Source organism: Thalia democratica, chromosome 1, assembly GCF_965202585.1.
Source record: "Thalia democratica chromosome 1, ktThaDemo2.hap1.1, whole genome shotgun sequence".
NCBI classification, from domain to species: Eukaryota; Metazoa; Chordata; class Thaliacea; order Salpida; family Salpidae; genus Thalia; species Thalia democratica.
Window position 1 is genome coordinate 60550918 of NC_139165.1, and position 13028 is coordinate 60563945.

Here is a 13028-nt window from a genome sequence, read left to right on the forward strand (position 1 = left end):
GCTCCTCAATGGCTGCCCTCCGACCTCCTGCTCATCTTGGTTTAATCAGCACGGCTTTGTAATCATCGAGTAATATTTCCAGCCCATAGTTGTGCTTAGGTTCTGTACGGTAAGTTGGCTTTATCGTGACTTCCGGGAAACTCAATAACAATATTTTGCATCTCTTATCTAAAGACGGGTTTTCGTCGTAAATCAGTTCGAGTTTGTTAATCGAGGCGAATATTGGTGTGGGTGGATCAGCTGCTGTAAACAACTTTGCCGATCTCCAAAACCCCATTTTGCACAGTCGGGCGGAGGAAGGACAAACGGCCAGCTGGTGTGCTACCATCATGACCAACCAAATAATCCCATAACTCCTTGGTTCCTGCGTCACCCAAAAAAAGTGATTGATGGGCTGCAACTCCCCTAGTCGGAGTTCAACAGCCACGATTCTAATAGGATGAATCGTTTCGTTATTGAAACCCTTTATCTACTTGTTAATTCTTTAGGCAGGTTGGATATTTCCGATCCCGAGTCCTCAAAGAAAACTAAATTTGTGTCTGAAACTGACACACAGAGAAGGTTCTGAGGTAGATTCTTTGGGTTTACCCCAGGAAATTTTGTCAATTGAAAAGCCTATTGCTGCACTACTGCGTACCACTGTTATCAACCTCATCCGTCTTTGATTCCTCACCATACTGTAATGTGCAACCCTCTTTTGTGCATTGCTCTGCAGCATCTAGCCCTGGCTTGACTTTCACCCTAGGGGTATCAATGTATCATCTCCCACAGCACAACTTTTGGATACGGTTTCCTTTGACGGCTTCCCCGCCCTAACACTGTCATCCCTAACAACTTCCGGGTTCAACGCTCCTCGGCAAGACCTTTAGTCTAGGAACAACAATACTATATTCCTCAGTGTACCCTTTGGGTACGTTTTCTTTTAGCGGCTTCTCCGCCCTAACACTATCATCTACTCGACTAGTGACTCTCTAATCCGTTGGTGAGGCACATGCACCAGAAACCTCCGTACAACTATTTACTGTGCAGCTCTCTAACTTGGTCTTTACTGACGACCCCCTGCCTTTCTACAGGAGTCACAACTATCTGAGCTCCCTGATTCCTTACTGGGTGCGTTCACAGGATATGATTTTTTAATTAATAACAACATTTTTGATTTGTTTGTGTCGGTAAATAGGGTTGGCATGTTGATTCGTTTACTGGCGACGCCATTAGTGGCATCTGGGTTTAGCTGGAGGGTGGATTTAGTTACTTTTTGGACAGCTTTAGTGTGAGATGGAATTCCCACAACCACTCTCCCTCTCACTGCGGGGAGTTTGGGTGCCCGTTTTTTGAGGATAACCCATAATCATATGACGCATACTGCACCTCTTTGTGTCTGCACAGTGATGAGCTCTCTCACAAAAATTAAGGTGCTTATGACAAAGGAAATCCTGATTTACGTTTTTATAAAAGTTGTTTAGCGGTCGATATTGATGTGTTTGAATCGGTCTGGTGGGGTTCCGGTTTGTTGCGGCTCCCGGGCTTGTGTAATTTACATTCATGGCCTTTTTTTTGTCTCTTGGCTAGCAGTGACGATAATTGTTCTGAAAGCGAGTTCGAATTTCTGTATGTTTAAGTGGAGTTTTTCCATAATCTTTCCCCTCAATCTAGGGGTGCCAGGTGATTGTGACAAACATCTTCAAGATTACCACACCCCTAAACTCTGCTATGAAGTTGCCTGTCTTGACATTTAATTCTTGGCCAGAGGCCGAGTGTTTCTCAGCTCTATGAAGTAGTACGTGACTCAAGCGTCCCTCACCATCTATTCCTTAAAGGTATGATAATTCTGATGATCCTGGTTAAATATCTTTCTGTAATCCTGTTTATCCTCTCATGCCACAAACTTGTCAAGCAGCTTATAACTATCTTGGTTTGTCTGCACATTACGTTCCAAGCAAAAGTCTTCAAAGAAAATTGAGAGTAATAAATTCTTCTTCGCGCTTCAACTCCCCTATCCCGATGTGTTTCAGGAAGGGGTCAATATGGTTCAAAGCGTGAGGAAGTTGAATAGGGGCCACCAGAGGTGTCTCCCCACATCCTTCTTTAGATGTGCCAAATCTGCCTTCCTCCGGCTAGAAATGACAGTTGTAATCTTGGCTGTTAATTTGTGGTCCAGAGTTTTCTCTTACCATCTGTTTTAATTGGAGCCTGTCTGAAAGAATGTGGCTCACCGTTGGATGTGATGATGAGTTATTTGGTTTTAAACTTATAGGGGCATGGCTTGTTGTTGGGTGTAAGGGTGAGTTCTGTTGAGTTTTCAGTCTGCTATCCCTGTCCCTTACCTCCTGGGGTTCCTGTTTCATCTTAGCAAATCTTTGTTGAGATGTAGGTTTCTCTACCTCTTTCCTTTATCAAGCTCACGCGTCTTTTCAATTTCCAAGTTTCGTCTTTCAAGCTGTTCATGCTCCTGCATTGCCCTCTCGATCTCAAGCCTTATCTCTCTTTCTAAGTTATGTATTTCTTGCCGCTCCTGCCTTATCTTCTCGATCTAAGACACCTTCTGATTTTCTAATCTTTGTCTTTCAAGCCGTTCCTTCACCTGTCTCTTACCTCAAGTTACACTTACCTGTGCTCTCTAGAGTTCCATTTCCTGCTCTATAATTGAAAATGCGTCCTTTCTGACTATTGGGTGGTCGGTAGCTTGATCATAACATCTCTTTTCTTTCTTTGTACCCAGTATCATCTCCATGACCTACATTGTTTGTCCATAATGTTTAATTGTGCCTTTTAGCGAGTATTTCGTAAAAAAAGTAGTACGGATGTTTCTTTTTATAAAGATTTTTGTAATAATAAAAATTACTATGGCTCATTTTAGATAGTTGGATACCAATCTATTCTTGGATAAAATTTGACAAAAGTTTTATATACCGGATCCTCAAAATTAGGATTTGGCTGGAACCGGATCTTTTTTTGAATTCAGACCCGCCGGAACAGAATCTATTTTTGATGTTTTGGAAAAAATCAGTTTCCGGTAAATTACTGATGCCATTTTAATTTTTTGCTAAAATTAAGATGAAAGAAGCTTATAAATTTAGAAAAACATTATCAGCTTTAAATCCAGAAAATATCGTAACTAAAAGTTGTTCTATGTGTTTAAGGTTTTAAAATAGACTTGTTGTCCCGGACAAGACGTTACAAAGGTATCTGTGGTGTGCGACTCGATAGCCGAAAGGTTTTTTGTGCACCAGGTCCTAGGACCAAATGATTTGAGCGTTTTTTTGTCGTTCAAAAAATAGTTGTAAGCATATAAACTTGTAAAAGTTGTTCTAAGTGTTTAAGGTTTTAAAATTGACTTGTTGTAAGCATACATCTTAATGTATTTTTATTATCGATGGTTAATACTTGTTTAGTTTATTTAGATTTATTAGTTTTGCTGCAATTTTTAAAACAAATTGTACGTTTGATTTTAAAACGTAACCCTTTCTTTAAGTAAAATATAAATAATTAGTTTTATATAACTATATATAAAGTTTTTAAAAACTAAGTACAAAAACATCAGTTTATGTGCTGTTATATTTAGCTTTTTTGTTAAAGTCAAACACTAAATTATTAATTTTTTGTATCTAGTTCAATTTTTACCAAAATATAGAATAACTTGCTTATAACAACTAAAACACCCCTTTGAAAAAAGAACTAACTGTAAATAAAAACTTGTTTTTTATGGACAATTGTTCTAGAATTCTAAACAGTTTTAATCGAAAACTGTTACCATCTCCCTTTTCCATATATTGATTTAAGAGCCAAACAAAACCCATGTTATAAATTCTCATCATTATAGTTTTTTTTTTGGTTTACTTAAAAGCAAAATATTTATTAACATACTTAATTTTTAGCTTGCATTAAATGATTTTTTTACTTGTAATTAGACTTTTTAATAAAATTAAACTGTTAAAAGCCATAAAATTTTAATGTAGTTATATTATTACTTAGCTTTACAATAAATAGTTTCAAAAAAAATTCAATAAAAAAAAAGTTTTAATAGTTTTACTTGCTTTAGTTTTATATGAAAAAAAATATCACTACTTTTTAATTGAAGTTAGCTAATCACATACTGAATCATAAACATATCTCTTTATATATTATGTGTTGTTATTTTCAATTAAAGTTTTAGTAAATAGTATAAGCTCTACTCTATACATTTAACTCCAGTGAAAGTTTACCAACTAGTATTTTTTATTTATAAAAAGTGTCTTTATACAACTAGAAGCATTCAGAACCTATAAAAAAATTTAAATTATTTTAAATATTTCAAAAATTTTCAAAAAAACACTTTAAACAATTATTCTACCTAAATTAACTAATAACTTTGTATTTACATGCTAAAACAATTAGTCTCATTCACTAGATTTGTCACATGTTACTAAATAAACTTAAAACTCTATGATAAAAAAAATTACAAGAAGTTTTTTACAAGAAGTTTAAAAAAACGTTATTGTTTTAAGAAGCTAATTAGCTAAAATACTTATTTTAAATTTTAGTTGTTCTTCAATAGTTTAAAAAACTAATCTTTGTTTTACAGAGTATGTTTTATCAGGTGATTAGTAAGGAAAGCATTGGTTTATATTTGTTTAACGATTTAATAACTAAAAATAAATTTACAAGCTTAATAAACATCTTATACATTTGTTACATATTATAGGCTTTTCAGTAGTTATATCATCATTTTCAAGCGTTCCTTAAAACTGTTTTCAAGTAAGCAAAGAGAAAAATAAGTAAAGTATAGTATTATAAAGGTTCATGATTTTTTTCTTAAAAGTAAGCAAGTCAATCTGATAAATTAATTTAAACTCATTTATGTCACATATCACAAACTAGTTTAAAATGATCTGCACTATACCACAATTAATAAAAAATACTAAAAGTACATCTAAAATAAAAATTTATAAACAGTTACCAGGTATTACACTGGGTAATATACAATAATACTTAGCTCTCTGAGTTTTATATTTACAGTTAGCTATTATTTTCTGTTGTATTACTAAGAAATGCTAGAATCTTTTAACTTTATTTTATAAGATTTTTGTAACTTCTTACATTCTAACTAGTCTATTAAAGTTAATTCATTTTTTTGTTAAGGCAATAATATAAATACTTTTATCTTACAAAAATGTTAGAGCTATAATACCTAATAGATTTAAAAACTAAAAAATTTATCTAAGTTTTAACTATTTTATACTCTAAAAATGTATGTAAACGTGTATATAGGTAGTTATAACGCCAGAAGATAGTCCATCACCGTATAAGTCAAACACTGCTTTGACAATTGCGATTTTCATATCAAAACCGCTTGTGGTCTCTATTTTGCGCTAAAATAAGTTAAGAGATTCGGAGTAAAAATTAAAAAAAAACGATTAAAAAAAGTCAAAAATAAAATACCTGATACCAAAAACTATGGTTAATTTTAATTTATTAAACTAGAAAAACATTGCTAAAGTAAGTAAAAATCATTACCAATCACACTATATGTAAATATTATTTACATATTTCCATTAACTCTAATTAACTTTTATAAAATAAACAAATTAACTTAAATATAGTTTAAGTTGATCAATAGTAGAACCAAAGAACATTTTTCTTACAATATTGCATTTTAAATAAACTTAAATTTAAAACCATTCGAAAAACTTCTCAGTTTTAAGACTTTTCAAATCTTTATCAAATTATGACTTTAGTTTAAATAAGGGTTTTCTAAATTGGGCTATAAGCAGCAAAGGTGCCAAAAGGGGCATGATTAATAAAGAGGCTACAGGGGGCTATGAGGCCATAGTTTGAATTTTATACTATATATTCTGGAGTTGATGGTGAAGAGCAAAAAAAAAGGTCTTAAGTGTTTAAGGGTAGTTTTTTAGAAGCTCTGTCGGAGGGGGCCATAGCTTTTTTTAATTAATTTTATATATAATATATTTTAATTCATCATAATAAAATTTATTAAAAAAAAGTTTGGGAAACCCTGGTCTAAATAATAATAGATTTTATCTCATACAAAAATTTTGTATAGTTTAGTACTTCTGTGTATAAATTTTAGTCTAGAAAATATAACTATTATTGAGCATTTATATTTTTAATACTTTTTATTTTAAAATGAATCTTAAATTTAAAACTTGTAACAATGTATGTATTTTTTATGTGTTCCTTTAAAATTATAAGTTTATGTAATTTGTTGTCGAAACTATACAGTCTTATATTTTCAAACAGATTTCGTTTGTTTTACGTAGCTTGTAACAAAATAAACAATGTAAAATAGAGTTTTTTTACTTAAGTTTACGAGATTAAATACATTTTTGGTCAAATAGTTTATTTAGTTATTAAATTATTTCAAAATAACTTTCAGAAAATAACAATTAATAGTTTTTTTTCTACCACACTCTTGTAGTATCTTTAGCTTCAGGATACATTTTGTCTTCTCCTTGTGTACATTTGTATGCTTTGCCAAACTCTTCATAATTTAATCCGGGTATTTTTACCCTGCTTAAACAAAAAAAATTTAATTATCAATACTAAACAATACTTCATTTTTGTATATAATGTTTAAAAATATATCAATAATCTTTTTTTTTTTTTTTAATAACATTTTTTATCGGCTGTTCTTAATTAACACTGCTCAAAAATACGGAAATTTAGAAAAAAAAGTATCAACAAATTAAATAAGTAGTTTTAAACTATTATCTAAGTATGATTCAAATTTTACTGAGTCAGAGGTCGAATGGTTTTATTATAAATAGGCTAAATTTAAATATATTTGCAAATAGTAGTTATTTTCTTAATTTGTATTTGAAAAGATAAATGCTCAGTATCAAGAAATCGCAATTTCATACTCACATTTGAACAAAAAACTTTTTTTATAACTTAGTTACAAAAATTTAAATTAAAAAGTTTAAGGTTATTTTGAACAACTTAAGAAAGATTATTTGCAGGCCAGAGATTTCCGATTGAAGGGTAGGATCTGGCCTGCTAGTCATAGTTTGCCAACCTAAACCAAATTAAGTATAAGAATTAAAGTTTAAATAATGCATCTAATTTAACACAATTTTTTTTAAATCTTTTAAAAGAATTAAACTTAATTTATCACTAATTACTTAGTAAATGCTAGTGTTTTTTAGTGATATATATAATAGTTTCTACTTCTGTAAACATTAACTATTTTCTGAGTAAAAACTACAACCTTGTATATACGTTTAAAACTTTGACCTTTTGTTTAAACAAGTATTTAAAATTTAACTTTAGCTTTAACCTGAACTCCCCAGGACTATGTGGATCTGTTTTTAGTAACTGTACAGCTCTTGCTTTTGTATATTTTCCGCACCAAACCTAAATTAAAGTTTTATTTTTGTATACATTCAAGTTTTTTTTTAAATACTTAGTATAGGAAACTACGTATAAATTGCAACTATCAATAATTTCTATCTATTTAAATTTAAACACTGTCGGCAGTAAAACACTTTCAACATTTTACAAATAAAAAGTTATAGATTAAAAACTTATGTAATAAAGGTTTTGAGTAAAGCTGACTTGAAATTTTTCATCTATGAAATTAAATACAAAAATTGAAAGTATTATATGATTACTCAAAGCTTATACTTTAAAAATTATAAAAACATGTACGAAACATGACATTCTGATAATAAAAAGTAAACTTATAGCGTTTTTAGAAAAGACTCACCATAAAAAAACTTTGTAAAAACAAAATATAACTAAGACCAATTTTAATTAAGACATTCAAAGTAAATAAATTTTAAATGAATTAGTAACTTAGATTAACTATACACAGCGTTAAAACCTAAAAGATTAACTTGAACTAAGATCTGTTTACCAATTAAATCAATAATATTTCATTTGACTTAATAGTATGTTGGTATAAAATTATCTGTTTAACTTTTAACCTCTTAAAAAAAAATTTAAGTTTTTTTAGACTTGCACGAAAATAGTTATGTTTTAGATATAACTTAACATAGAGATTTAAAAAGCCTGCTTAAAAAAACAAAATCATTTTTGATTAATCTAGCTAAGTTTAAAAGTATGTATATACAATGCTTTCAAAAAAAAAAACTTGAAAAAGTTTTCCACTTTAGCCACAATGGAAAAATTTTAATCCTCGAAGTTACAGGTAATTTCGAAGCTGTCTACAAAAGTTTTATAATTAAAAAAGTGAATAATAACTTTTTTTTTTGAGAAAACCTAAGGTTTTGCAGTTTCTTTTAATTTTTTTTTTCAATTACAAGAATAATTTCCTAAAAGTTTGAGTTTTTTATCTTAAAAAACTGAGGAGGAGTTGATAGATGTTTCGCGATCTACTCTTTTTTCGCCTTTTTAGTTTGCGCCTTATGGCCTTAAAAGTCAATGAGGAAAACTTATCTCAAGCTTACTTCTTTGAAACTTAAGAAGCGTCAACAACGAAAAAAAGCTGATCTTTTTTGGAGTTTAATGAAATTTGCCATACAGAAGGATGAGTTTAATATTTAAGACAATAAAATATTATAAAATAAAACATTATTTCAAAAAATATACATAAGACTCAAATTTCAGAACAATATATACTTCATGCTTATTTCGTCAGTTGTATACTTAGCAATAAAAATAAAGTTTCAAATCTAGCTTAAATAGTGAAAAAGTAACAATAATAAAGCAAAGGGTAATTAACAATACATAAGTACTTCCAATTACAATGCAACTAAAAAATAAATAAAACATACGTAGAAACATATAAATGAATTTATGAAAACAACAAAACAGTATAATCAAAGTCTTTATGTTTACACAATTTAGGTTTTCTTGAAAAATACAAATAGCCTCAAGTTTAATTAAATCAAAAATGTGAAAACAATTTTTAATAATTATAAATCTTTTTAAGTTATAATTAATTGCACATTCAAGGTTATTTACTAGGTGTTCTGCAATAGCAGATCTTTTTGTAGCATTTACTTCTCTGATAGATTTACTTTTCTTATTACTCATTTTACAAAGTTCATCAATACTTTTTGGAATATGCTCCTTTATCCTTTTGCCAAATTGCCTTGAAGTCATTCCGACATAACTATCTTCACAGAAGCAGATAAACTGGTAAACTACCATACTTTTTTTAAATTCTGATATCGGAATTTTGCCCCCAGGTCTAATCATTGGTTTGGATAAAAAAACAACGATTGGCTTTGCCGAGTGATAAGTACCGCTTACCAATTGACCCCTTGCTTTATTATTATTACTTTTACGTTGATTACATTTTCACTATATAAGCTAGATTTAAAGCTTTATTTTTATTGTTTAGTGTACAACTGATGAAATAAGCATGAAATATATATTGTTCTGAAATTAGAGTCTTATGTACAATTTTTGAAATAATAAAACATTAACTGTGGAGCCAAAGTTCAATTCACAAAACGACAAAGTGCTGGCCCGACACTCAAAAGAAATTTATGAGTAGATGTTAACTGTTTATTACCAGTAGATGCCAGCATCTGTCATGGTTTGGGCTGAAACATTAAAATTTTAAAAATGTCCACTGATTTTTGTGAAGCAGGTTACCGTAGCTAGCACAAATATATACATCGATTAAATTACCCTTAAACACGACGGTTTTCCACGGTTTTTGGTCAAGGAATTTTTGCCACCTTTTGCCCGATCTCTACCAATTAGACTTCAGTGTTTCGTCTATGTTGAAAACTGAAGCGTGTCGTTCATGACACACAACTGTCTAGTGTTTGAAAATGTCTTTTGTTAAAGTTTGTGACAAAATACCGCAGAAGAAGTCACTTACAGCAGATAAAGTTTCATAGGACGAGTCGAGCTATTAATTGCTGCTAAAAAGGCCATATTTTAAAATAGAGAAAGTTATCCTTGATCAAAAAAATTAAAGCATATGTTTTGTACTTTCGTTTCTCTTTATAAGTATGAAAGTGATGTTTTTAGGACCACGTTCCTCACCCTGTAAAAGAGAAATTATAAAATAAAAGCTGCGTGACTTATAAAGAATTATTATTTAATGTTGCTGTTCAAAACATTAACTTGATTAGTAGACTAAAATCAAGAGAGGTTTTTTATAAGTAATAAAAATTAACTTTTAATTTGATTAAACACTTAAACAAAAAATTAAAAAATGATTATTTAAGTCACTTTTTGAATTTATCCAGTATATTTAATATATTTTTGAAGTATATAAGAATATTATATAGGAAGTAAATCGCGCTATACCACTATTTAGAAAGTTAGTTTGTATGTGCAAGGTGATAATTTAAAAGTTAAAGGTTTTTACTAACACCGATACAGTTTAATAATTTGTTAATTAAAAATTTGAAAAGTTATTGATTAAGACTGCTTTTTTTTGCTGGTTTGTTTGTGGTTTAGGAGGTAATTTTTTTTATTTTGATGATTGCATTTATCATCTAATACAATCATTAGACTTTTTTTATGTAACTTAGCTTCTTTTTAATATTTTACAATATGTAGTAAGTTTATCCCAAATTTTTTATTTAGCATTTTATTATCCTGCCTTGCGTTTACCGATAGCGTTGTTGTGAACAATCAAGATAGCTCTTACAAGCGATATACTTTTTGTACAAAGTATATTGGAGATTTAATCTTTTATCATTCGTCGATATAGCCCGAACAGCCTAGTCTCTGTCATTTTAGTATTTTCGTTATATTCAAACAATCCATAGAATTAGTACTATAAGACGTGTCCTACCTGTATGTACTTGTGCATGGTAAGTCAAGCTGTTTTAGAGCACGTATGCTATTAAAATTCATAGGTGTCCATGATTCGTTATTATTTAAAAGTAGAATTCGGGTAATTTTTTATTCTCATCGTTTAAAAAATTTGTTTATTAACTCAGGGTAGGTGTCAAATGTGCGCGAAGAGACACTCATATCTAAACTCATCATTTCTAACCCGATCATTTCTAATCCAATCATTTCTAACTTGATCATTTCTAAGCAGTTCAGTAAAAGTAAGAGTTCGTTAAAACAATAAAAGAGAAAAGAGAACTTTAATGGAGTTTTCACGAGCTTCTTCTTGTAATTATAATTAATTTAACCATAAATAATTTCATAATTGTATTTTTAAATAGATTTTTATTCCCTTTTATTTCGTTTGTGCTTACGTTATTTTAATTTTTTTTAATAAAGTAAAAGTAAAAACAAATATACTAAAAAATTAAATATCAATTTAGTGCAGGGTTTCTTTTTCATATGAAATCTGATTAATTACAAATTTTATATGAGGTCATTGAAATTACATTATGAAAAAGCAGTTACAGCTCTTTTCAAGTATTTTCCCATCCAACCATTCAATTTGTTCTTCTTATTCCATGTTAACATTTTGTAAACTCAACCAACAATCAATTAAGATAAGTTTTGATAATCCATATTAAATAAGTAAACCATACATAGAGAAAAGTAGTTTTACAAAGTTGATGAAAATTGAAACAAGTGACAACTAATTTAGTTTCAATAATGAAATTTACGTTCAGATGAATTGCGTGGCTATAAGATCGCCTTTGGGCTCAACACTTGCAAATATTTTAGTCGGGTAATCATAATTTTAAATTGTTTAAGAGTTGTCCTCACAGGTTTTCTACATTAGATACGTTGATGTCTGTTTAGTTATATCGAAAACAGAAAACAAAAACAAAGCTATATTTCGAAAATTAAGTTCTTTACATGAAAATATATACTTTACTAAAGAAGTTGAAGAGAACAACCAAGTGCCATTTTTAGATATATCGATTACAAAAGATGAAATAAAATTTTAAACCCATGTTTGTAGAAAAACTATATTCACTAGGTAGTATTTACACTGTAAAAACTGCCTAGTATTTTTGTTTTTAGCCGCAATTGCACCACCTTAAAATTTTGTAAGAAAAAATTAAGTATCTTTAACGTTTTAGCAACTTTTTAGAACAAAATCTCTTATAAAACTCCAATTTAGAAAACGGCCAATTTGCTCACTACACTGCCGCAAACTTTTAGCTGGCTGCCGCAAATGAACTCAAAAAAGCAAAATTTCTTAAAGAATTACCGCAAAATCAAGATCTTGCGGTAAGTAAGCTAATTTTAAAATTCCCTCAAACAGTATAGGCTTAATTATCATTCCCGAAGTAATTGAAACAAAAAATGAAAATAAAGCTAAGCAGAAGCAACTCGAGAAGAGGCAACTCGAGCACCGGCAATTCGAGTAGAGGCAATTAGACCAGCGGCAATTAAAGCACCGGCAACTTGGATTTTTTTTTCCTGCACCACCTAAGAAAAATCCCACGCGACGCCACTGATTTACACTACCATAAGCAGTAAGAAGCGAAAAGTGAATTTAATAGAAACACTATATCATAAAACCTACAAGATCTGTTCTTTAGAACTTCTTCACTATTAGATAGGGAGATTAAAGATGTTCTAGTAAAAAATGGATACCCATCAGATTTTATTAAGAGAGTTCTAGAACTACATGATAACAATCTAAAGAAACCTAAGATATACGGACCTGAGAAGATCCCCTTAGTTTTTAAGCTACCATATATTGGAGATATACCACATGTGTACGAAAACATTGAAAAAGTTCTAACATAGACAACGTAAATACATACAATCAAGTAAACATACAATGAAGTAAATCCGAGAACTATAATTGTTTCGAAAGAAATATTGAAAATGCAGTTGAAAAATCCGATACCATATTTAAACAAATGCTGTATAGTATAGAAGTTCTATGTCGGACAAACTTCGAGGAGTTTCAATACTAGGACCAAGGAACATTTACCTGCATGTGTGTCGAAATTTTTATAAGAAGAAATTGAAATTAAGACAATAGCAACCAAAAACGCTGCTAAAAGATCCTCAATTGCAGAACATTTAATAACTAAAAAAGATTGTGCTAAGAATTATCAGATATCTAGATTAAAAGTCATTATACTAGTATTTTTGACCTTGTTAAATTAGAAGCTATATCTATATATAAAAAAACAGAACTGTCAAACATAAAAAACTTGATTACAGAGTGT

General features: G+C 29.9%; 1 protein-coding gene across 1 annotated transcript in view; it reads right to left on the minus strand.

The window, feature by feature from the left end:
• Positions 1 to 6390: 6390 nt before the first annotated feature.
• Positions 6391 to 13028, minus strand: part of LOC145837893 (membrane metallo-endopeptidase-like 1) — a 32563-nt gene continuing 25925 nt past the window's right edge. The window contains exons 18-19 of the mRNA XM_082945381.1: positions 7274 to 7350; positions 6391 to 6507 (exon numbers count right to left, since the gene is read on the minus strand). Coding sequence (XP_082801507.1) covers positions 6399 to 6507; positions 7274 to 7350 — 186 coding nt within the window. The 3' untranslated portion in view covers positions 6391 to 6398. The remainder of the gene's footprint in view (positions 6508 to 7273; positions 7351 to 13028) is intronic.